The 25,324-nt window shown below is 34.1% G+C and overlaps 2 protein-coding genes across 2 annotated transcripts; both read right to left on the reverse strand.

Annotated features, from left to right (window-relative positions):
• Positions 1-525: 525 nt before the first annotated feature.
• LOC116117149 (coronatine-insensitive protein 1) lies at positions 526-6,060 on the reverse strand. The gene is made up of 3 exons (XM_031403168.1): positions 5,061-6,060; positions 2,524-2,995; positions 526-1,589 (listed from the first exon to the last, which is right to left on the reverse strand). Exons 1-3 carry the CDS (start codon positions 5,543-5,545, stop codon positions 768-770), a joined length of 1,779 nt encoding a protein of 592 aa, XP_031259028.1. The 5' UTR covers positions 5,546-6,060; the 3' UTR covers positions 526-767.
• An 11,229-nt stretch (positions 6,061-17,289) lies between these two features.
• LOC116117146 lies at positions 17,290-22,165 on the reverse strand. Its single transcript, XM_031403164.1, has 4 exons — positions 21,566-22,165; positions 21,361-21,476; positions 18,914-19,157; positions 17,290-18,790 (listed from the first exon to the last, which is right to left on the reverse strand). Exons 1-4 carry the CDS (start codon positions 21,911-21,913, stop codon positions 17,426-17,428), a joined length of 2,073 nt encoding a protein of 690 aa, XP_031259024.1. The 5' UTR covers positions 21,914-22,165; the 3' UTR covers positions 17,290-17,425.
• Positions 22,166-25,324: the final 3,159 nt, after the last annotated feature.

The raw sequence follows: 25,324 nt of genomic DNA on the forward strand, positions 1-25,324 counted from the left end.
AGCAAAATCATAACCAGAATGACGGGAACAATCCTCCGCCTGGCGGGAACCACCCAGATCATAACCAGGGAGGCGCTGGCGGTCACGGCAGATTTTTTTATATGGGTTTATCTGGCCATGGACCGTTGGGATATCAAGGACAAGGTCATTGAAACCAACCAATTGCAGACCAGCAAATTTGTTTTCCAAATATAACTCAAGGTAAAATCACATCATAACCACCACTGTGTGGCCTAATGATAAAAGAACAAAAAGAACTTCTCCAAGCTCTTAAGTTCGAGTGCCCCCATACCTAAATAGGGGTGGTTACTACTTACTACCAGATTACCCGGTCAGACTTTCAGAACTCTCAAAGGATTAGATGAGATGCGCACAAACTAGCTCAAACACCCTGATGATTAAAAAAAAAAAAAAAATGACTGTCACATGTTTATTAATGAGTTCAAAGCATCCCAAGATTTTCCCAAATAACAAAAGTAATTTCAAAAAAGAAAAAAGTTACTCAGTGGATTTGATACAAGTCACTCACTCAAGGTCTGAGATTTAAGCTAGTTAATTGTACAAAGGAAGGAAGAAAGTAGAATTACAGAAGAAAACACAAACTTATTTAAGGAACAAAAGTCTACAACAAAAAAACAGAAATCAAAACTAAAAATTTGAACCCCTCAGAGGAGAAAAATGAAAATAGTTTTTGATTTTATAAACAGGGCGTGGCGGTAAAATGAAAACAACAGAGACTTTGAAAAAGGTGGTATATACAGCTAGCTCTATCTGGTAAGTAAAGATTCTGGATCTAATGGGCACACCGTCTCCGGAAAATCTGCTCTTTGTCCAGCAAGGGAGTAATATGCAAGTATATGAGCTGGCTGCGGATTCACTTCTTGCTGTCCGACCTGATCAGCCTCATGAACTTGTCTTGGAGGAATCAACTCAATGTTCCAAAATGGGCGAACCATTGCCAAAAGATCACGACCGTTTTGGGATGCTCGATATCCTTGCACCCACAAGTACCTCAGTGAAGTCAGTTGCATCACAGCAATAGCTAGGGCACCCTCACTGAAGGAACAACCTCTCATTTCCAGTTTTTGCAGGTTAGGGCATCCCTTCGAGAACTCTATAAGCCCTGCATCAGACTCCCCAACACAACCCAAAAGCATCCATCTCACGTTTAGACTGTACTGCCCAATATAACTGAGACCCACGTCTGTTAAACCTCCCTGTCTTAAATATAGAGCAAACCTTCTAAGCTTTTCACATCCCCTTAATAGAGCTTGGACTCCATTATCAAGAGGCAAATCAGCTATCTTATCTTCTCTATCAAGCAAAACTAGGCGAAAATCACAGAGGTTTTTCAAGTGATCACCTATACATACCAGAGATGCATTTGTGATATCTGATACGTAAACCGCCAAGTATTCCAGCTCTAGGCAGCCTTGAGCCAGATGAGTTAAACCTCTTTGTGAAACTAGACCTTCTTCATCCTCCATTTCCGCATCATCATCGGCCCCTCGCTCAATTCTAAGCCTCTTTAGTTTCTTACAATTCTGAGCAAGAACTTCTAACCCTCTATCTCCAATTACATTCCTAGTCTGCCAACATAAAAAGCAAATTAATACAAAATTACTCTTTCAGTTTCTGATCCCCTTAGATTTCTGAAACATTCTTCTGAATTTATACATTTTAAATTGCCCTAAAATTTCAAAATTTCTCTTCAAAAAATGTGGTATGACGAACAACATTCTAATACCAGTGAAATGACAATTTTGTGAGAAATGTCAACAAAATAAAAATTACTGAAAATAAATATTCCTCTAAACTAAAGCATCAAAGAAAACAAAAATGTAAGAAACCAAACTACAAAGTAGAAAATTTCATAAACAGGTATATAGTGACTTATGCATTTTATTGTTTTAAAATCTAAACCCGATTGATAGGTAGAACCACCAGTTGGGCCTTGTTCCACCTAAGATTAAACCTGAACCACTACTGCACTAAAATTGTTTGACCAGCCAGTTTAACAGGTGAACTATTGAACCATTAATTGCCATAAGAACCGGATGACTTTTCATAACGAGAATAAAATTCCTAATACCTTCCTGCAAAATTAAAGAATATATTGTTTAACTCATGTTCTTTCCGTTTTCCCTAAATTAATCAACAATAATCTACTACTATGTTCTGTCAGTTGAAAGCCTCCATCTTCTTACAACTAAAGAACGTGAAGCTAATGGCAATTGTATTATATGTCAAAACACGTCTTAACACTTCATTATTAACAACCATGGCCCAGTCTTTTTTGTGATCTAAAAAAGTAATTTGAAACATTGATGCACATTTAGAATATAAACAACAAAAACAAAAAGACCTATCAGACAGCATGACTTGGAAGGTGTATATAGCTCTTCGTAAAACAAGGAAGATGAAATGAAGACAAATGTAAGCCAACAGACAAAGAAAAACACATGTATTATGCAAAGACTTAATAAAGCAAATAATAAACAGGAAACAATTTTGTGATCCTACCTCAAGAACTTCTAAGTTCGGACACCTCTGAATTAACAGACAATGATCCTCCGTGTCCAGCAATGCATAGAGGAGGTCCAACTTTTTCAGCACAGATGCAAAAGGGAACATGATCCACATTTCATTGTTCCCCATATAGGATAGGCCCAAACTGCATAACTTTGGGGGAAATGATACGACAGAATAACTGTCTGCTTGATGATTGAAGGAGCCCCCACAAAATTCCTCTAAAGAAGTTGCAGTCTGAAAGAAATTAACAAGGTCCAAGAGTTCACAGTCATTTATTTTCACAGATGTTAAGGACCGACAATTTCTAGCTATGAGTTCCAGGTCTTCAAAGTTGACGCTGACAAGTTCTGTCATGTAAAAGTTTAATGTCTCAAGAACAGTGTTATTTAAAGCAAGTTCATGAAGCCAAGCACCATCTTTCTCATTTATTGAGCTCTCCTCCAAAAATAAGGTTCTTAATTGCCTGTGGAGACATAATAAAACAAATAATAACATGAATCAATCCAGTCTCTCCAAAAAAAAGGGTCAGTTAGCTGAGGCTGTAGCTTGCACAACAATCCACAGGACTAAATAAGGAAAAAGAAGCAAGTATAGTAGGCAACAAAAGTCAACTTAAATTCCTATTTCTATACAACTAGTGTCATGATTGCATGACCATGATAAAATCCTACATGACCCATGTAAACAGAAAAGCTTAGTCCCTAGACTTAGATCGTACAGTAGAGTCAAGAAATCACTAGAGTGAACACATACAACACAACTTTAAAAAATGATAATAAAAAAGTTCCTGAGTGAAATTATGATAATTATTAATACCACCCGTGCAACAGTCTTTATATATAACTTGGGGACACGTCTTCCCTGTAATTGCTATCATGTCATTAACTAATTTTGACCTTCACTATGACTTCAATCCAGCTTATATATAGCAGTTATGTGGTTCTCAGACCTTATGTGTGACTTCAATCCAGCTCTCAGAAATGACCATGGGGTTGAATATGATCTGGAATCGAGAGTCAATCTTAACAAACTAAAGAGTCAGAATTTCTACCTTATAACTACTAGAAGTTAAGATCAATAAGTTTCAAAACAAAAGAACATACTTCTATAAACTCTCTTCATTCAATGAAGAGCGAGTTGATGCACTTAATTACAACAATCCTTACTGCCACTATAGCAACTCTTCTTCAATAAACATATCTAAGAGAAATTTATGAACATTTGTTTCTCTTATAAAAGATATCATTCCCTTTGTTATATATGTAAATGCAGAATCAAACAAATCTTTGAGACAATCATCTACCTATTTTGGACATCTATGATCAAACTTTAGTACCAATTAATTCTTATAACAATTTAATTTTCCATAGATTCTAATAATTTTCTCACATGAATAAGATTTTAAATTCTTTTTCTTCTGCCCTCAAGAACCCTAACTAAGACAGCTCTGTTCTTTCAATAATAAGAATCGTCATTATAATTACTGCATCACAAAGCATTTACAAAATGAAACCTTTCCTTAGTCAATCAGAAAACAAGTAAAGCTACCACCAGCCTCCACAAACAAAAGAAAGGCATTTGCTACTCCACCCTCACTTCATGCCATTGGCATGAGAACACTCATAAATTGCTAACAACCAGAGTTTTCATCACGTAGATCCTAAGGTCAAACCAACAACAATAAGAACTTACACATCCAATATTCTTACAGATGGCAACAGAAATTTTTCCTCCATTGCAGGGTATGCTTCAACTTTACAATCACATTATCAAAGGGGAATGCCAAGAATGATTCAACAAACTAACGACTCCAAGAAGATTTTAAAACTGCACAATGATGCAGGTCTTACAACACGCAAACTTGAACCAGCCAACAATAGAAACAACAACTGAAAAATCAACTAAGCATACAGTTAAATAAGAGTGACAAATACAAATAGCCAACTACTTCTTCCTAACAAAAGATTCTCTAAACAAAGAAAGTAACTTCACGGATCATGGTTATAGAAACTTGGCAATTCTCCCAATCAAGCAAGTCATCCATTCACAGACTAATTCTTCCATTCAATGATTATTATAGCTTCCAGAATGAAAACCAAAGTAGGCAGTAAAGTAGTAACACAGCTTAAGAGGTGAAGAGTTGTTAAATTTCAATCAAAATATATGCTGCTTAACATTAATGAGATCAGTAAAGAACTAATTGAACTTTTGGAGAAAACTACAATGTAATGAAGCAACAACATCCACGCATCTGAATCATGGAAAGACATAACTCATGAACAGGAGTAATGAATTAAAAGCTCCAAATGATCAGGAAAACATTATCATTCCAAGCAAAAACAATATCTCAAATTATATGAACTTCTTTCTCAACTCAATACAATTTCTCACAAACTTTATTAATTATTACCACACACAAACATGTAACTATCAGCTATCAAATACTCCAAGACCCACCAAAATTTTCAATTAAAACAGGTATAAATTCGAAATAACAGCGACTAACTTATTAAACAAAGATGAAGTACCTGCACGAGCGAGTCACGTGGAGAAGTCCATCAGTAGAGAATCCAGAACACTTATCAAGCTTCAAAACCAGAAGATTCCTCCCTCGAGCCCTAACTAAATCTTCCAGATCCGAGTCTTTCACAATCATCCTCCGAAAGTGAAGCGACTTCAAACAATTAAACGACTGAGCGATTTCTTTGACCCAAGGCGTCACGTACCCGCCCCAATCCTCGGGTATCAAATTAAACATCGCCGCTCTCGGCTTCCCCTTCAATTTTAACGACTCTAAATGGCTAAAACGACGCCGTAACCGCTCCGGGGTCGTCGTGTAGCACAACGCAATCGTTAGGTGCTTACGTGTAATTGCGTCCAGCTCGTACCACCTCCGGCACACTAACGAAACGGCGTCTCGGTCCCTGGGGTCGTGTATGTACGGGATCACGCACTCTGCAACCGTATCTGATATCGCAGCACCCATTTTATTTACCTTTTTGTCCTCGTCCATACAAAAATGAATTACAACCTCGTCGATATCTAATATAATCTCCCAAAAAAATTAAAATAAAAAATTATTTTTTCTTCCCTCAAAATTTCACTAAAACAAAAATAAAATAAAATAAAAATTATCAGTTAAAATTTTCGAAAGCCGATATTCAGTGGATCGGGCGAGAAGCTTGAAACCGAGAAAAAAAAACCATTACAGAGAGAACGAAATTTCGGCGGGATCCAACCCGAAAGCTATCCGATAAGAACCAAATCGGATCGGGACGAGAGGAAATTTGAAAATCATAACTAAGAGTGAAGTAGCTATAAGTAGATAATAGAACATAAAAGCAGAGAAAGAGGAGTTTGAAGCTAGTATTTGGAAAGAATAATGGACGGCGGAGAAGATCGGAAGTAGAAAATCAGACGGCGACAGTTTAAACAGTTTTGCGTAATAGAGAGGAGTAGTAAAGGGCTGTTTGGATCAGACCCTAGTCTGGTGTCCTTCTAATATGCGCCTCAAAAACACTAAAGAGAGAGAAGGGAGAAAAAAATAAAATAAAATAAAAATAAATAAAGTGGAAACGACAAAAACATACTGCTACAACCAATCAAACGACATTTATCGGGGAAACTTTCGATAAAAAATTATAAATAACATTTTAGTACCAGAAATCTCCTGGGTTGTGGTGGTCACGTGGCTGTATCTTATTGGATGTCTAATAGTTTTTGTTGGTACTTACTGTGATGAATCCTGTCCGTAGACGTGGTTTTATTTGTGGCTTTGCGGGGACTAAATTTAATATAAATAAAATATAAAGATAAATCAATTTCAGATTACTTATAAATTTTATTTTTCGTGTAATTATTAAAAAAAGGTTTTGATAAAGCCTAAATTATTGGATTTTCTTTTAAGGTATAAAATAAATCTGAATCAGACAGCACATCCAATGGACAGCTAAAGTTGAAAATAAGGAATAAGTGGGCCCACCATTTAATCTGGTAATTAAAATAATTCAAAAACTAAAAAAAAATGACGGCCTAAATTCTAGCTTAAGTATTTATGGAGATAAGGGTGGTAAAATTCTAATACAAAAGATGGTTAAGTACGTAATTATGCGGATGACACGTGGCAATGAATTGTGATAGATACGAGCAGTTAACCAATGATGACAGACAGCTGGATGATGAAATAGTAACTATAAAAAAAGTCAATGTTGAAACCTATCTGAGGTGCTGACAAGATTAGAGGGTGCGTTAACTTTGTTAAGACAAATGATAACGATACCGTTAAGAGACTAACGGTTTCTGTGGTGCTTACTAATTACTTGACTCATGTAACGATAATGATAGTCACGCACTTAATTTGCATTTTAATCGCATTTTACCTTAAAATTATGTTTTATTGTCAATGTACTTGGTAGGTCAATGAGATAATTAATAAGTATTAGATTAAATAATGAGAAAACAACTTTTTCCACCCAAGGTTTGCCTTAATTACTTTCCAACCCAAAAAGTTTCAAAATATCACTTTTTCACCCAAAGTTTATGTTCCGTTAATTAAACTTGGGCAAGGACTGGTCCCAACCGGGCCTGGGTCTGGGCCCGATTGGGACCAATCGCTCATGGGCCTAGGACGGGTCCCAAGGCCATGAGAAATTTCAGGACCCGAACTGGTCCTATGGGCCTGAAAAATTATTTTTCACCCCCCCAAATTTTTTATATTTGCAGCAAAATAATTATGTTGGGGGGTTTAGTAATTTTTTGGGGCCTGGAAAATTTTTTCCACCCTAGAGAGATTAATAAATTTTTAATTAATTTTAAAAATTAAATAATAAATTAATTAATGGTTAATTATAATTAATAATTATTTATAAATATGGGGATTTAAATTTAGACTTTAAAGAGATAATTTAATTAATTAATTTTAACATAAATGTAATATTCACACTTCACAAATAAACAATTAAATAAATTTGTTTTTATTAAATTATTCATCGTCAATGATATTTACATCGTTTAAATATGTGTTCCTAAAGAGTTTAAGTAGTTCAGGATCTTCAGGGTGCTGCTGTAGTTTTTTCTCTGCATGAGTCCAATCCCGTAAATACATTATCACTTCAATCATCTCATTGGTTAAAGAGCATCTTCTGTTTTCAACAATTTAGTTACTCATTGAGAATGTTGACTCAGATGTAATTGTAGAAAACAGCACAAATAAAATGGCACGTGCCATTTGGGCTACAATGGGCAATCGACTTTGATTTTGTTTCCACCATTGAAGCACATCCATCTCACGTTTCTCCTTCTTCGTCATATAGGACATGTCCATTTGTAGGTAGCAATTAAGCTCATTTGGTTCATGTATGTACAAGCCAGAGCTGCTACTTTCGCTTCTATATACGTCCACATGCTCGATTCTTGATAGTTGTCTTCATCAGGGTCATGTTGGTCGTCTCTGCTGGACGTTCCTATTCTATTGTCCCTGCTCTGATATAAAGAAAAAAAAAAAGCTTTTCAATTTTTGCTTAAAGTTAATCAAATAATACGTATAATCATGTCCTAAATGTTGGTCTATCTAAATAACTACGTGTAATTTAAATCTATGATCTATAACAAAGCCTAATTCATATATGAATGGAATATCTAACCAATATTTCTCATATTTTTTTCCCATCTTTGAAACAATTTCCATTAAGAAGTCATTATATTTATATTTAGCAAAAGTCTTAGAAATTTGAAATAAAATATCTAACGTTAAATTAGTAGTAGGATTATAAATACCACTTAATATATTAGTGGATTCATAAAAAACTTTAAGAAATGAATAAAAAAGTTTGCAAACCGTCCAATCATCATAACTGACAACTTCCTGCCGATTCCTCCGATTGACGAAATTTGTAATTTGTCTTACGGTTGGCAAAGTTTTTTCCAACATCAAGTAGGTGGAATTATTATGGATAGACATGTCCGTACATAACTTTAAAGGTCGAACTGATAGATATTTTTGCTTACAATATTTGACGTACTCCTGCCATCTTTTGTTATTACCGTCGACGATGAATCTGATAGTCGCGTGCACCATCTCAATCTTTGAATTTATAGCTTCTAAAGCTGCTTTAACAATCAAACTAATGATGTGGCAATCACATCTCTAGTGAAAAAAAAATTGTCTTCACCACGCGAATCCAATATTTTTTAAAAAAAAAGATAGTTGCAGTGTTAACAGCTGCATTATCTAGCGTTAGCGCTACAACTCTATCAATTAATACATATGCTTGCAAAACTTCAAGTATTGTAAAATAAATAGTGTCAGTATTATGTGCAGTATATAATGGTCTAAAACCTATCCATTTTTGTTGTAAACCCCAACCATGATCTAAGTAATGTATTCTGACAGTTAAAAAATCTATTTTTGATCTACAAGCCTATATCTATATGTCTGAAGTAAGTGCAATAGATATATTCCTAAAATTTTGAAATTTATTTTTAAGTTGAATATTTATTTGGTTATAAAGTTTTAGTATGTCTCTTCTACTTGTACTTCTACTAACAAGGTATATGCTAGACAAAATACAATTTTAATCAAGTGAATAAAAAAAGGATTTTCAGATAAAGAAATGAGAGAGTCCATAGCAATTATGTATTTTGCAATTTCCTCTCGTGCTTAGAGTGTATTGTACTGCCATGTTGATAGAGTTGAGAATTGTGGATTAAAATTAAGTTGAGTTTGAATTTGTTTATCTGGTTCGGTTGAAGATGAACCGGACAACTACATTATTTGGGGGTACTTCTTCTCCAAATGTCGTAGCATCGTCGAAGTTCCCTTCTTAGCGTCGATAACGGTTCCACAGAAATTACATGTCCCGCACGATTCTTCCCCCTCCCAATTCGCCTTTGCTCGTTTTGATTTTGTGAAGTGTCGCCATACATCGGACATGACCCTCTTTGACGGTCAGAAGGGTTGGGCCATAGAGTCGCAACTCGTTTGTATTTGGCTGCACCCCATCCTGGTTGAATGTGGTTGTTGTCGTTGAATTGTAGCTGCTAACTATGGAAATGGTAAAAATGGATCGAACCCTTCAATTTATTCGGTTGATGGAACGTATAACTCATTTGACCATTCCATTATGAATTTGTGATAAAATAATAAATAATTAAAATTAAAATAATAATAATATGAATAATATGAATAAGAGATGATATTGAAAAATAGAAAAAATTGAATAATATAAATAAGATATATGAATAAAATATAATATAAATATAAATTGAATTGAAGAAAATATGAATGAGAATTGGATTGGAGTAGAGAGATTGAGAAAATGAGAGAATGAGAGTTGGTGTGAAAAAAATTGGAAGTGTGGGAGATTATTTATAGTGTAGCTGCTGCCAACGGTCATGTGCTGTAAAATTGATTTGACCTTTAATATTTTCGTCAATTTCAAAATATTCAGGGGGTTTTTGGATATTTGATAAATGACTTTTTTGAAATTAAGCAAAGGGGTTTGGGCCCGGGCTCGGTCCCAAGCTCGGGCCTTGGAGGAGGGGCTGATTAAGGGATCGGTCCCTCCTCCAATAGGCTTGGTCCGGTTTGGGACTAGGCCCTACAAGGACCGGTCCTAGGACCAGTCCTTTGGGTCTGGGTTTGCCCAGGTCTACAGTGAAATACACTTTACTTTCTTAGTCAACATTCGGTGAGTTACCAAAAGCTAGAGTAAGATGGGTTTTGTATAATGAAGCTCGATAGATTGAATGATGGTGACCGATTGAATATTTACCACCAGAATCAGCCAAAAATTAGTTAACAACAGGAAACACTAGCTTTGTGGTGGCCAGCAATCTGCGAGAAATCATATATTAGGGTGGGAGGAGTTTCGTCGAAAGGAGAATAGTGGTGACAAAGATAATTTTCATTGTTGGAATCAGTCAGATCGACTTTAGATACTAACGAAATATTAACTTTCAATGAAAATGTAGTATTTTGAAACTTTTTGGGTAGAAAAAATGTCGCATACTCTTAAGTAATTTACTTCTATTTCATTTTCCCAGTTAAGGTTTGTGATCCAGTTAGGTCACTCATGGGTACTTCATATTATGAGATAAAGAAAAGAATTCTTTAATAAATAAAACTAACCTTATAAAGAGGTATATAAAAAATTATACAAGGAGTTAAATTCAATCCTTAAATTTTATAATTGTTTTTTCCTCTTTCTCTTTTTCCATTCTTTCATAGGTCGGATTCGACTCTCTTATCAGGCCAGGATTATTCTTCCTTAATTTCTCCTGAGTTGAAATGGTCATATTCACACTGATTAGTGATTACCTACAAATTGTTTGATTAGATGGTTGATTATGAAATCTTGTCGTTTCAAATGGTGATACGTGGGGCATTATTATTAACATCAGAATTTTGAATATGACATCACTGCCCACCGTTTCCTGCCCACCACCAACTCAATCCTTCCGTGATTAGAAATGTATTAATTTCCCCTAATTGTATTTATTAATTTTAAAACAGGGCGTTCACATTAATCTATTTTTTTTTTCTTTTAAAGTTGTTAGAGTTAATACTGACCATTACATTAGATCTCCATAGCTGGCCCGGTAGCTTGCCAGGTAACATTACCGGGCCAGCAACGTAGCATAACCCAGATTAAAATATAATTAATATTTTCAACTTTTTCACAAATTACACGAAAACGCAATCGTTTTCCACAATTAGTTTTCTAAAATTGTGTAGAGATGAAGGGAAAGCATGACTTTAATTTCATGAATCTCGTGACAGCACGGAAAAAAAGGTGGAATTTAAAAATATATAATTATTATTATTGTTTTAATTATATCATTTATAAACAATATCTCATGTCTTACGTATTAAATATGTATGATTTCAGAAGATTATTTCATACAAGATAAATACAATATAATTTCATTAATTTGATACGAGAAAAAGATTCATAACAACTTTGAAATGTGAAAAATAACATGAGTTTTGACATAAAATAAAGTTTTATGTGAAAATTTCATGAATCATTTAGTTCATGACTTACAATACGTAGCATTTTTTTTTTTTTTTTTTTTTTTACGATAAATACCTTATACTTGAAATTTAGATAGTTGAAATATATGTATTTATCAATAAATTTTACACATTTTTATGAATTTATTTATATTTTAATTTTCATTATATCACCTAAAATCAATTTTATAAGAAATAATATTATATTTTAATCTTATATATTATTATAGATACTCTCGAAATAATATAATGCAGGTAAACCACGACATCAAATGACCAAAAACGCCACAACACAAAATTAAAAATAATATCATTCAATTTTTTTTTTTTTATATAATTTGACCGAAAAAATAAAAAAATGATAATATTTATAACGTAGCGTGGAGCATCCTTGACCATTATTTGATGATAAATATTAAAAAAATAAAAAATAGGCATTATAAATTAGAAAAATGTTAAATACGAAGGAGAATATATTTGTTGTGTACTCTTTTTGACATTATTGAAAATTGAAATCCACTTTTTATTTAATAATGCACATAAAATATTAGAATTATGTTCTTCTTTTAGGTGTTGTGGTGGTCCACCAAACAACATAATTATTAATCATTGTTATTATTTTCTAAAATAAATGATTTATTTTTATTTATAAATAAATTGACCAAATTTTAATATAGTTAAATTGATTAGGGGTTGTAGAATTGGACCTCTTCGTCAAGTCAAATCTTTCTAAAGTCTTGTATCATATCTTACCAGACTAAACAACTTTTTCGCACCCAAGGTTTGCCTTAATATTCCACCCAAAAAGTTTCAAATTACAACTTTCCCACTCAAAATTTGTATTCCGTTAATAACCAAAGCTGATTCTGATGGTGAAATTTTTTTCTGTCACTACTATTTGAACCTTCGATCTCTTGACTCTCTTCTCTACAAAACTCTTCTCACTCCGATACTTGATTTCTTATCGATTGTCGGCCATCGTAAAATTAGGGTTTCTTATTCTTAACTGATTTTCGACTGCAAATATTCAATTAGTTATGACCATTCAATCCATCGGCCTCCACTTTACATAAACCTTCTTACCTTGACTCGTGATAACTCGTCGAACGCTGACTAAGAAAGTGAAATATATTTTGGGTATTAAAGGAATATAAACTTTGGGTGGGAAAGTGGTATTTTAAAACTCTTGGGTTGGAAAGTGTTATTAAGGCAAACCTTGGTTAGGAAAAAGTCGTTTACTCTTATCTTATAAATTGAGAGAAATCATGATGGATGAACTAGGATTTTATTTTAATTAATTTATTATTAATATTGTTTTAATTTTTTTTTTTTTTAATAAGCATAACTTGGTGATCATGGTGAAACATATATTGTTGAATAAATTATTCATATAATATGTTCCAAATCCATATAATTGTTTTAATTTCATACATGTGTTACAACATACAAGTTGCTTTCCAAATACCAAAATTGGGGTTTTTTTAATTTTTTAATTTTTTAAGTTATATATTGTGCATGCATCATATGGATTCAAGAATAGAATTATTGGGGATTTAATTTGAATTAATTTGTCATCAACTTGAGTTTAAATTATGGATTAGGATAATTAAAAACTTAAATATTATTATTATGAGATTGCTCAATAATCTTCATTATCTTTGAGATCTAACCCTCAATCTATTATAATCACAAATTTATTATTTTAAACCCAAATTTCTTGAGATTGTACTTAGTCAAAATTAAAACAGTAATGTAAAAAGTGCTTTTTTTAAAAGAAGCATTTTCATAGATTTTTTCTAGAAAAATACTTTTTGAATCAGAAAAGCAGTTAAAGAAGAATATAATCAGGATTTAATTTTTTTAAAAGTAATTTCATGTGCTTTTGTTGAAAAGCACTTTCTAATACTCTTACTTCAAATCACTTTTTCCAAAAAAAATAAAATAATAAAAGAACCATTCTCTCACCAATTGTACTGTTTCTGGGTAATTTAAAAAATCTATTTTTATAGTGATTAATTAATTAAAAATATACATATAATTTTCAAGTCAAAAGAGCATTTAATCTACTTTTTTTTTCTTAAATAAATACTTAAAAGTTTTTGTGTACACAAACAGGGCCTTGAAGTTTTAGCTGAGTGACTAGGTGGTCTTCCGCCTTGACAACACAATGATCCTATAAGCACAAAAAATAAGTGCTTATCTATAAGCCCTTTTTAGGTTATATTGCTATTTCACTTCAAAACATGTTCACAATTTCTTGCTTTTTTTAAAGGTTAATTCCACAAGCTCTAAGATAAACTTAAATAAAAAACGTTTTAATATAGTCGAGGTGCATGCAAACGTTTTAATGTTTTTTTATATTGTTGCAGGAGGATTTATGATATTTTTTTTAAAGGTTTTTATATTTGTATAGGGAATACGATATTTTTAGGGGATTTTATGATATCTTTAAGGTGTTTTTGGTAATTTAAGTGTACTTGATATTTTTCTGATTAGGCAAATCAAAAGATATTAAAACTCTGTTTAGAATCAATTAATAGGGATTTTGCCTTCAAAGATAAAAAAAGTAAAATCCAAAGGCAACTTAGAAAGGCTTTCGGCTTTAAATAGGTGCTAAATATTTTCTTCTTTCTTCCTAATTATAGTTCAAAGGCATAAAGCTGTCGTTCTTTCTTGTAGCAAAGGCCCCATGAGAAGAAGTAAGCAACAGCAATCTCCATCAATCAAGTTAGAAATATCGGCAACAAAAACTAGAAAGAGAATCCCTTTTGCCCATAGTTTTTTTTTTTAATGTCAAATAAAAAAAAAAAAAAAAGTGCTTCTCTGTGTAAAATCACTTTCTTATCTCTTAGCATATTTATTCCGAAACCACTTCAATTTTATCACTGTTTTTTGAAGTGGGTTATGCATCACTTGACACCAAAATTATTTCTCATTCTGCCAATCTGATTGCATTTCTACTCAGAATCAAATTCTATTTGTCCATTTGTCCATTTTTATTTTTACTTTGTTTTTGTGTTCTTCAATAGAAAGATGCCTCTTCTATGGAATTAACTACAGTGAACCACTCATGGGTGATGGGGTGCGGTAATAGAGACTCTTAGGTATATTACTCAAGAGGTATTGAATTCAATTCTCTTACTAATAGGAGTGACCACTGAAGGGTTTATCCGGTCGTTAATTTCAGACCCCAAAGATTAGTCTAGGTGTGGGCAAACTGGCCCAAACACNTGAAGTGGGTTATGCATCACTTGACACCAAAATTATTTCTCATTCTGCCAATCTGATTGCATTTCTACTCAGAATCAAATTCTATTTGTCCATTTTTCTTTACTTTGTTTTTGTATTCAATAGAAAGATGCATCTTCTATGGACTTAACTACAGTGAACCACCCATGAGTGACCGGGTGAGGTGATAGAGATTCTTGGGTATATTACTCAAAAAATCTTAAGTTAAGGATTTATCCGGTCGTTAACTTCAAACCCTGAAAATTAGTCCAGGTGTTGGCAAACTGGCCCGAACACCCCACCCGGTCAAAAAAAAAAAAAAAAAAAAAAACTATAGTGTCCATATTGAACTAAAATTGACCACTATTAATCATATATTATCAAATAAATCATGTCATTTTCCATTACTAAAGCTTACCTGCTAGCCATAGAAATGGGCAAATCTCTTCTAGTTGACCTAAACATTTATGTATTAATTATTGCAATTGGAAATTGTTTCTGTCTTATCAAAAATCATTTAAAATTTCAGTAAACAGATACCCCATTTTGGTTTATTATGATATGTGGTGAGTAACGTTCACTCCACTTTGTTTGTTTCTTGTTTGCCACTTTGCCTTTGGCATATCTTTGAGCCTCTTAAATAGTTAATTTAGTTCGGTTGCTTCAGGTTAAGGGATTTGCTGTTTTTTCTTGGGAGGACGACATTTTCCCACCCAAGGTTTGGTGAAACGACACTTTCCCACCCTTCAAGTTTCAAAATGACACTTTCCCACCCTTCCGTAGGTTAATATTTTATTGAAAAGACGAAAATACCCATAAATATTTGACTTTATAATTTTTTAATTAGCCAAAAAGTCAAATATTGAAAAGTAAAAAAAAAAAAAAAAAAAAATAGTTAACCCTACCTAAAAAATTAGGAGTAATGTTATAGAATTGTTTAAAGTTAAATGACCTTCATATTTATTCATATTTATTTATTTATAATGTCATCAATATCTTATCACTATTATTCAATAATATACTAAATATCTAATGTCTTTTGTAATATAATGTTTTTCATTTTTATAATTAACATAATAAATCAAAATTCCTAATTAATTCAATAAACAAAGGAAAAAAAGATATCTTTACACTTGAACTAATAAATAATCGAATAAATACTTTAACTTAACTAAATTTTTATTTATAATAAACTAATTAAGAAATAAACTATTTAAGGGTATTTTCATCTTTTCAATCAAATATTAATAGAAAATACTAACAGAACCTGATGAAAGGTGGAAAAGTGTCATTTTGAAACTTGACGGGTGGGAAAGTGTTGTTTCGCCAAACCTTGGGTGGGAAAATGTTCGTTCTCCCTTTTTTATTTTCATTTCTTGGTTTTGGGCTTTTGGCATCTCTTCAGGTGTCTTTAGTTCTTTTAGTGGGGTTTTCATGTTATCTTTTTCTATGGAAGAATCCAACAACCTAAAATTTTATTCTCAGGTGCCCATGACTGACAGATACAATTATAAAGAATGCAACTATAAAATAACAAAAGAAGAGAGAGCTTCAAGCTCCACCTCACATGGCTCTTGAAATCTAACTCAGATCTGTCATAATTCTAGGACCAAAGCAGGCTGCAGTTGGATAGAATGGGGGTTTGGCGAGTGGGTTAAGTTGCAAAATTGGAAATGTTGGGGGTTTTGTTTCCTTAAAATGGGAATCAATTAACAGTGCTTACTGTTATAGTGTTATTGTTTTACATCAATGGAACATTGTGCGTTTAACAGCAAATAAATGGCACACTCTGATTTTGATGAGAGGTTGATCGATGTTAAGTGTTAAAGCAGAAGTGTCTTGAAATCTCTTAACTAGTTTGTGCTTGAATGAACAATGACAATTGACAATCATCTAGGCTTCTATTTTTTTCCCCATTTTCATGTTACCTTAATCAATTTTCAGAGGCTGCATGCAGTTAAGTCACAGGCAGAGGAAGGTGGAATCAAATTATGGGAGAATGGTACAAAGCAAACTAGCCTTTATAATTTGTAATTATAATTAGAAATGTGATTATCGATAGGAACCCACTCCAGCAACTCAAACAATTAGATTGGACAATGTGTTTTTTGTGGGTTTAGATAGAACTATTGAAAAACCAACTTGTCGAGGGAGAGTTATAACCCACATGTCCACCATTTTCTCTTCTAGTGTAAGATCTTAACACGTCACCACAGTTTTGCAACCTGCGTCTTCTTTACCCCTTGGGTGACCATGCAAATCAAATTAAATTTAAAGGGGTTAAAAGTGTGATATTCATTGAATAAGAATGAACCGATAAAGTTAAAGGGATGAAATTGAGGATTTGATCCAAGATTTCCAAGCGCGTCTCTCTCTATACATATACACGTTAATTTAGGGGTGCTTTGACACTTAGAAAATCTTCATTAGAGGAGTTGTTGCAGAAAATACCATACCATCATTTTGTAATCCGAGATTTCAATTTTTAACATTCTCCTGTTCAAGCACAAACTGTGGGACAAGAAGAAAAGAAGGCTGGATTTGTAACTAATTACAATTCAAAATGTCACAACTGCAACCATATATCTACATTTTGGAACGTAGCACGTACAGATCTACAAACAAAATAAAAATAACAAATCGGAAGATATTCTAATATCCTTCTGTACTTTCATCATTCAAATTTGGCATATGGCTACTCTCATCATCAGAATTAACAATATTTGAATCCTCCGGCGATGCATCCACCTTGTCATCAATGCTCTCATATGTCATCTGTCCAATACTTGAACTCCCAGAAAATGAAACCAAGGCAATGCTTTTCCCAATAGCATCAACATCTCTGGTTCCACAATACAGACCCCGGCTACCTGCAAGAAAAAAGCTTTGGTTCTCATCAACATTAGTCAGAACAGCAGGTAACACATCAATCAATGGAGGATTGGTCTGAGTTGAACCACTAATGAGTAGCCGCAATGTCTCTCTTGCACCATTCTCTACCACTGACTCACTCTCAGTAATCATTGGATTCACAAGTTTTGGGTGCAATGGAGGAATCGTAGTTGATATACCAGGACCAGCACTCACCAGGTAGCCTTGACCTGAAGAGCAAACATCAATCACTGGAATGTGAACAATTGGGTCACACATCAATGGTGTGAAAGTTGGTATCTGCTGAGAACTTGGCACTTGCAACCGAACCAACGGATCTGGCAGGAAAGCTGGGAAATCCAGCGAAGGAATGTCAGCAAGATTGAGAGGTGGAGTTGGTGCCAACAAACTGGCAGATCCATTAGCTGATAACAAGGAAGAAAGTGGCGGGAGTAAAGGTGGTTCGCTTGATGAGGCTGGGAGTTGTGAAGAAAATGCTGGATGTTGCAATGATGATGACACACCTAGAGGGCACCAACAATAGTAAGGAGACAAAAGAGGTGAACCTACAGAGGAGACTTCAGTCGATTGGCTTGAGGTTGTAGGGACAGAAATTTTCCCAAGCGACTCCAGAAAAGCGGGAGAGAATTGGCAACTTCTGCCTTCTGAAATATTATTGCCAGTTTCAGATTGACTGGAACATGATTCATCAGTAGTAAAAGGTGAAGAAACTGTCAAGTTGTCAACAGCAGACAGATAGCCATCACCTCGGCGCCTTAACTTTTCTCTAGCAGCAGCACTTCTTAGAGAGGACAAGCTTCTGGGCAGACCCTCCTTAAAGGAACTTGATCTTGGACTGAGGCTACCCTGGTAGATTGAATTTGCCTTTACAGCTTGACTGCCATTGTGCCGAGATCGCAAAGACTTAGAGGATGAGGACTGGCATTGAGTATTTTGAACTGAATCTGAGAAATCAGATGTGGTACCACATGAAGGAGAAAGTGACTTTGCACAACTTGCTCGGGTGTTGCTCAACGATGATCCCACAAGATAGGCACGAAGGTGAGTTGCTAGATATCCAAGGCGCGACTCACTGATTCCAGTTAATTCAGCAATTGAAGGTTTCCTTTTGATAAGATCTTTCATCTGTGACAGAAAAAAGATTATCAAATAATGCCCTAAATAAAGATCTTACTGTAGCAAAACCATACACATTTTATCAGCTATTTATTGAGTGTAAGGGTGTGACCATCATCAAATAACATATACCTTTGAAATCAATTCAATGCCCAAAAGCTTGGACTTCTCTGAGCACCAGAAGTATGAAACTCTGCTATCTGGGATCTCTATAAGAAATGATCGACCAGAATGATCTGCTGGGATCTCATCAATTACAACAGCAGAGCACTCAGATTTGCAGCTCAGGGTAAACAGTCTTTCTGTATGACCATCATCTCCAATGAACGAGAGTCGCAAATCAGATGTTGGCAAGATCGTAAGACTTAGATTCCCTCTGTAATGTTATGAAAAGACAAAAAATAGTTGAGAAGAGGTAACAATAAAATGAAGCACCGAAGAAGAACAATTTAAACACTATAAAATTCAAGCAAGACGAACCAAAAGTGGTGAAGAGGCAAATACTCTTACATATCACAAAAATTGAGCAGAAAAAACCTCTCATATTTCAGTTTAATACAAATTTTAACAAATATGAAACTAGAAGCTAAGACATAATGATTCAGTTAACTGTCAAAAACCAAGGACGGACGAGAAGACCGTAAGTAACTGCTTCCTAGAGAATGATATAGGTAACCCACAAAACACCCAAAAAGTGTTCAATTGCGTATACTATCAATGCTAGGGGCATCTAATACCTCAATATCCAAAAAATAACCTCCCCACGCGAGAGTGTCCCATCACATTCACCCAAGGTTGATTACGATATATCCATATTTTTTTGGTCACAATATTAGCAGTAGTTGCACAAATGGTCAAAACTATAAGACATCCAGTGTAAAAGTTTACTTTTAGTTTTGAGTTACTTCCATTACTAATTTAAATTTAGAGCAAAAAATAAATATTTTGTTGAACAGTTGTTTCACACAGAGGTATTAATCAAGATCCACAAGTACACAGGACATTTTATAACAGCCAGTTTTTTCAGAGCAATTAAATTCATATTCATGACTAAAATTAATATATAAAACTTAAAAGGATATAAAAGCACATAACAAAACAATAACAAGAAGATATGAACAAACTCAAATAGAAATTAAAAATTTCATAGACCACCAAACTTCAAAATAGCAAAATACAGAATGTCTAATATCAACTCGGGATCACAAGAAAATTTAAGACAAGGACTTCACACTTATTTTCTTCTACGGCAATTAAATGTTGTCCCTACATATACAGAATACAGCAAAGCCATATAATATAGGAGATGAAACTACCTTCACTTCCCCTTAATTCAGAGATCATTTATACGCCCACTTTACCTACAAGTGAAAAGATATATTTATTTGGAAGCATGAACATTATCACCATCAATAAACTAAATATAGAATCCTAGAGTTTCAACTATTATCATCCACCACCAGCGGTCTGCCCAAGAATATCATATTTGAATATATCGCCAAGGCCAGTTTTATTTATAACCGTTATGATGATATGGCAAAGTCATTAGATAAACCTATAAACCTGTTCCTGTGTAGCAGCCTAATATACAAGTATTATGCAACAGTTAGACAAGATATATTATATAGAAAAAAAAAAAAAAAGCAAGTCACAAATGATTTTGTTTTAAGATGAAGTTTACTAAAGGTGATCACACATTTCCAATTATAATGTCATACCAAAAGCACAAACCCTTGTAGTTATGATCAAACCAAACAAACAGATATAAGGTCCTCAGAAGAAGAAACGAGCTAATATTATTTTAATGACACACCAGTATTGAGCAAAAACAGAGGCCACAATATTCTTAAAACATGAGTACACACATGCAACAGATATATTAACATACAAACTTACAGGCATATTAACATGAGTGAATAACTGCGAAACATCAGGACATTTTAAACCATGTATATTTTTAAACCACCTGCCAGCAGTCATACAATTACAATGGCATATTAGCAATCAATTACCATTAGATAGCTGCAAAAAGAATCATCACATCTGTTTGCGTTACTCTTTAACAGTTAAGATAAAAATAAAACAACAAATCAATAAAAGGCAGCTTTACATAACAAGAAACTAAATTCATTAAATAATATGATATGACAAAATTCAACAAAATGGCTTCCTGATCCTGACCTTGCCAATGGTTTTTTACATTTCTAACTTAAAACACGGTAACAACAAGGATTAACCATAGATTAAAATTAAACAGACAATGTGGCCTAAGTATCCCAATCATATTGAGCCATGCGATTAACTAGTAACTGGAAGGTGAAGATATAACCACCCAACAAACGAATGGCCTTAAACCATTTTATGATAAATCTTATAAGAACAAACTTACACACAATGTATTCATTTTCTTTTTTATACTTTTACATATTACTGTACCACACAGTTTTGATTTTCACAATTTCTAATATATATGCATTGACATGATACCAAGAAATTAATGTAAGAAAAAATAAAAAACCATGATTCAACACACATACATGGCAAATCGAGACACAAATATGGACGCAAAACCAAATTACCTAATTGAAGCTGGGCATAGTAGGCTCCCTTGCTTGTTTATTTTTCCAACTCGAATTGACACAAGTGGTATGCAAAAACACCTGGCTAACATACACACTTCCGACGGCTCAAAATGCTGTACACATCAACAAATCACAAAAATCAGAATCAATTATCAGCAAAATTAGCTGGAAAAACAAAAGAAATAAATCGCGACACGTGTACCTGACTCAGATGAGCCAATAACCGATCCTCGGCGACTCCGCTTGAAGCATTAGACTTCAACAACGGCTTCAATCGCTCATCGGCGCGACAAGCTCCCATGACTTGCATATCAAGAGCCTGAAGCCACAGCAAAACCCTATCTTCACGATCGCTCCGTTGAAGCAACAAATCTCCGTCTCCTTCTTCAACAAATATGTCCGTCAATCGCTCCGACAGTCCAATCTCACGTGATCCAACGGTTGAGGTTTCAACACCGGCCGAAGAAACCGATACAGTGTCCGTGTAATCGTCTCCATTAGATTGATCTACATGATCGTCAACCATATCTTGCTTTCCGGAGTTCGCCATGACAGATTCGTCAATCAAAACACGAATTCGAAACCCTAGATTTCAATTTCTGTTTTGTTTTTTCCGATAAATTCGAGGACTGAAAAACAGTAAGTCAATTCGAATTAACAAGAGGTGAAATTAGAATGTTAATTTAATAGGATTTGAGAGGAAAATTTCCGGTTAATTGTTGTTGGTTGGTTGCAAGGAAATGGAGGGGGATAACTGATAAGAGAAAAGGCGTGTGAACGAGGGTTTGTTGTATATATATGATATATTAAACAAGTGAAAAATAATAACAATAACAATAATGCCTGGCGGATTCGAAAGGGCGGTGATAAAAAATGGTTTTGTTGTAGGTTTGAGTCCGTGACGTAAGCAAACAAAGACGTGGGGCCCAAAGTTTGTAGTTGTAAAGGTTGACACGTCAGCAAACAGGGTTTTTGTTTGGTGGTGCCCGGAGACGGCAACGGAGCGGAGCGATAAATAATATCATGGTTGAGCTCTAACGTACGCATTAGGAAGAGGGGTTAAGGAGGAGGTGGATTTTTTTATTATTAAACCAAAGGAAAGGAATCTCTTCCTCATCTAAACTAAAATAAGATGTTATTATGACTTAATTAGTAAAAGAGTCGTTGAGGAATAAAATAAAATAAAATATCCAGTTATATTATAATCGAGTGATGGTGTTATTAAATTAAGAAATGGTTTGGTTTCGCATGAAAGGGACAGATGATTAATCAATTGAGTAAACGAACTTTCCCCACCCATGCTTTGCCTAACTTTTATATCTCAAAAGTTTTAAAATACAATTTTTTCACCCAACGTTAACATTTTGATACTACTCAAAGACGATTTTGACAGCAAAAATCATTTCCGTCACCATCATTTGAAACTTTGATCTCCTCTCTACAAAATCTCTCACACTTCGGCACATGATTTCTCACCATTGTCGACCGTCGCAAAGTTAGGATTTCCTACAGGGTTTTAAAATCCGACCCAGGGAGTAACCCGGTCAAGTCACCTGGTCATCGGGTTGGCCAACCGCTGGGTCGAACCATGATGTCATCATGTTTATGTCAGCGTGATGACATCATTGTGACATCAATATAACATAAAAAATAATAAAATAATAAAAAAGTGGTTCAACCGCTGGGTCGAACCAATTGGATCGACGGTTTGTAGCAAAAAATCTGGTCCAATCACAGTTCAAACTAAGTCATTTGAAAATTCTGGTTATTTAGTTGAACTGATTGGGCCAGGTCGAGTTTTAAAACCATGGTTTTCTATTCTTAACTGATTTTCGATTGATTTTGGTAGCGAATATTCAATCGGTCATCACTATTTGATTCACCAGCTCCACTCTATAAAAATCCCCTTTCTTTGGCTCATGGTAACTCGTCGAAAGTTGACTGAGAAAATAAAGTATACCCAAAGATTAACGGAGTATAAACTTTAGGTGAGAAAGTATTATTTTGAAACTTTTTAGGTCGGAAATGTTATGAAGGCAAACTTGGGTTGTTCAAAAGTGGTTTACTTAATTAATGTTAAAAAAAATGGGGATCAGCTTTTTGACACTAGAAAAGTAGGTGTATAGGAATCAGCTTTCCAAGAAATATCTACTTGGGTAGGTCCCGCAACAATAATTCAACATGACTGATTGCCAGTTTGATTACAGATGCTCTACTCAACCTATCACTATCCTTTCACTGAGAGCACAGCACTTATAAGTTATATATGTTTATTCTTTAATCCTTATTCCTTCCTCTACTAGAATATTCAATAATATTTGTGTTTAAAAATTTACCATAATGTTTTTTTAAATACAATATGTGACATTCAAATTTGAAAAACATTTTATTATTTATTGATTTATATGATTCTGATGGGATGAGAATTTAGGGTGATCAAAGCTTAATAATAAATAAGGGAATTTGGGTGATGTGAGAGTGAGAGATACCAACCAAAAAAATACTGTGAATAACAAAGAACTAATTGAGAGAGAGAGAGAGAGAGAGAGGGTGCAAAAAAGGAATATTCTTTTGATTCCGCAATGGCCCTTCAGATTGTCTGTGTGTGTATATTGTAATTGTAGTCTTCCAAGAAAAAGCAAAGTTGGTTGAGATCTTTTTTTTTTTTTCTTTACTGTATTTTCGCTTCGTGTAAGTAATAACTTCAAGTCTTGGTATTCGTGCAGTTCTTCACTTTAACCCTACTTTATCAAAAGTTCCCATTAACTTCGCTCAAGTAAAGAAAGGCAGAGGTGCACAGCTGTGTACTGTGTAGACAATCCACTAAATGGGGAAATCAATTATACGGATTATCATTAGACCTGCGGGTACCCGAATTAAAAATGGGTACGGATTACTAATTTATGATCCGTTTATAAAATACCCGTATCCGGTCTGATTCGTTTTTTTGTAGGTGGATCGGATATATTTGCGGGTACCCGATATTTTTAAAAAGAAATTATTTAATTGATTTTAAATTTTTAGAGAAAAAATACAATGTACTATGGTGTATTTATATCGTGTTAATTTTTTTTCTATATCATAAACGATTAAATTTATCTCCTAAGTTATAGTATAAACGAGACTCAGCACCTCATCAAACTTATTCAATAAAACATTGTCAAGTGTTAAATCCCTAACAAAGAAACTAATTATTTTAATTTATGTTAATTTTATCATTAATCAAAATACATGCGGCAAAAAAAATTTGGGTAATACTATACTCATAAACCTTTTTCGTTAATTTTCTCTTACAAACGCAATACGTCAGTTCGTAATTTATCAACCCAAATAAGTCTTGTATACTCAACAATGGGTCTCACCTAACCAAATATTAGTCAATCAATTTTAGCCACTGCAATTCTACCTCCTCCCTCTCATCTCTATTATACTGCCGTCCTTTTCCTACTTCTTCTCTCTCACTTCTGTCACCACTGTTCTCTGCCTAATTTACTGTTCTCCATCTATGTCACCAGCGTGGTTGTTCTCTATCATTTATTTGTTTATTTTATTTATTATTTATCCATATAGGATTGGCCAGGATCAGTTGGTTATGTTTCAATATCAGATTCGGCTACATCAAATGTGGAAAAAACTGGAAAGTTTTGGCCTTGGATTAAGGGAAGACTTACTCTTCAGTCTGTTCAAATTGAGAGGGAAAGAGCACCCCTAGGCTCCGCTATGTATCATCCATCAGATTCTTTTCATCATTTTTGTGCTTTTGAAAGGGCTATTTCTGCGACTTGTTTTGTTAGTTTAATAATACTAAGCAACAAAAAAACAGGTACCCACGGATGCACCTGTACTTGTACAGGGGTAAGATACGAGTCCAAATTTTATTGCCCTTATAGAAGTAAGACTTTTTGAACCCATATCCGTTTTACCTGCACTTGGTCCATGCCCACCCGGCCCGTTTTGCCAA

This window comes from Pistacia vera, unplaced genomic scaffold (genome assembly GCF_008641045.1).
Source record: "Pistacia vera cultivar Batoury unplaced genomic scaffold, PisVer_v2 Contig80, whole genome shotgun sequence".
Classification (NCBI taxonomy): Eukaryota; Viridiplantae; Streptophyta; class Magnoliopsida; order Sapindales; family Anacardiaceae; genus Pistacia; species Pistacia vera.

Bases quoted from the DNA above. Each gene is read 5' to 3' on its own strand.
- LOC116117146 (XM_031403164.1), bottom strand. From the start codon at position 21,913: ATGGCGAACTCCGGAAAGCAAGATATGGTTGACGATCATGTAGATCAA. The intron at 21,477-21,565 runs GTACACGTGTCG...TGATGTGTACAG, and splicing joins TATTGGCTCATCTGAGTCAG to CATTTTGAGCCGTCGGAAGT. The intron at 18,791-18,913 runs GTATATGTTATT...TTTCTGTCACAG, and splicing joins GCATTGAATTGATTTCAAAG to ATGAAAGATCTTATCAAAAG.
- LOC116117149 (XM_031403168.1), bottom strand. From the start codon at position 5,545: ATGGACGAGGACAAAAAGGTAAATAAAATGGGTGCTGCGATATCAGAT. The intron at 2,996-5,060 runs GTACTTCATCTT...ATGTCTCCACAG, and splicing joins CACGTGACTCGCTCGTGCAG to GCAATTAAGAACCTTATTTT. The intron at 1,590-2,523 runs GTAGGATCACAA...TTATGTTGGCAG, and splicing joins CGAACTTAGAAGTTCTTGAG to ACTAGGAATGTAATTGGAGA.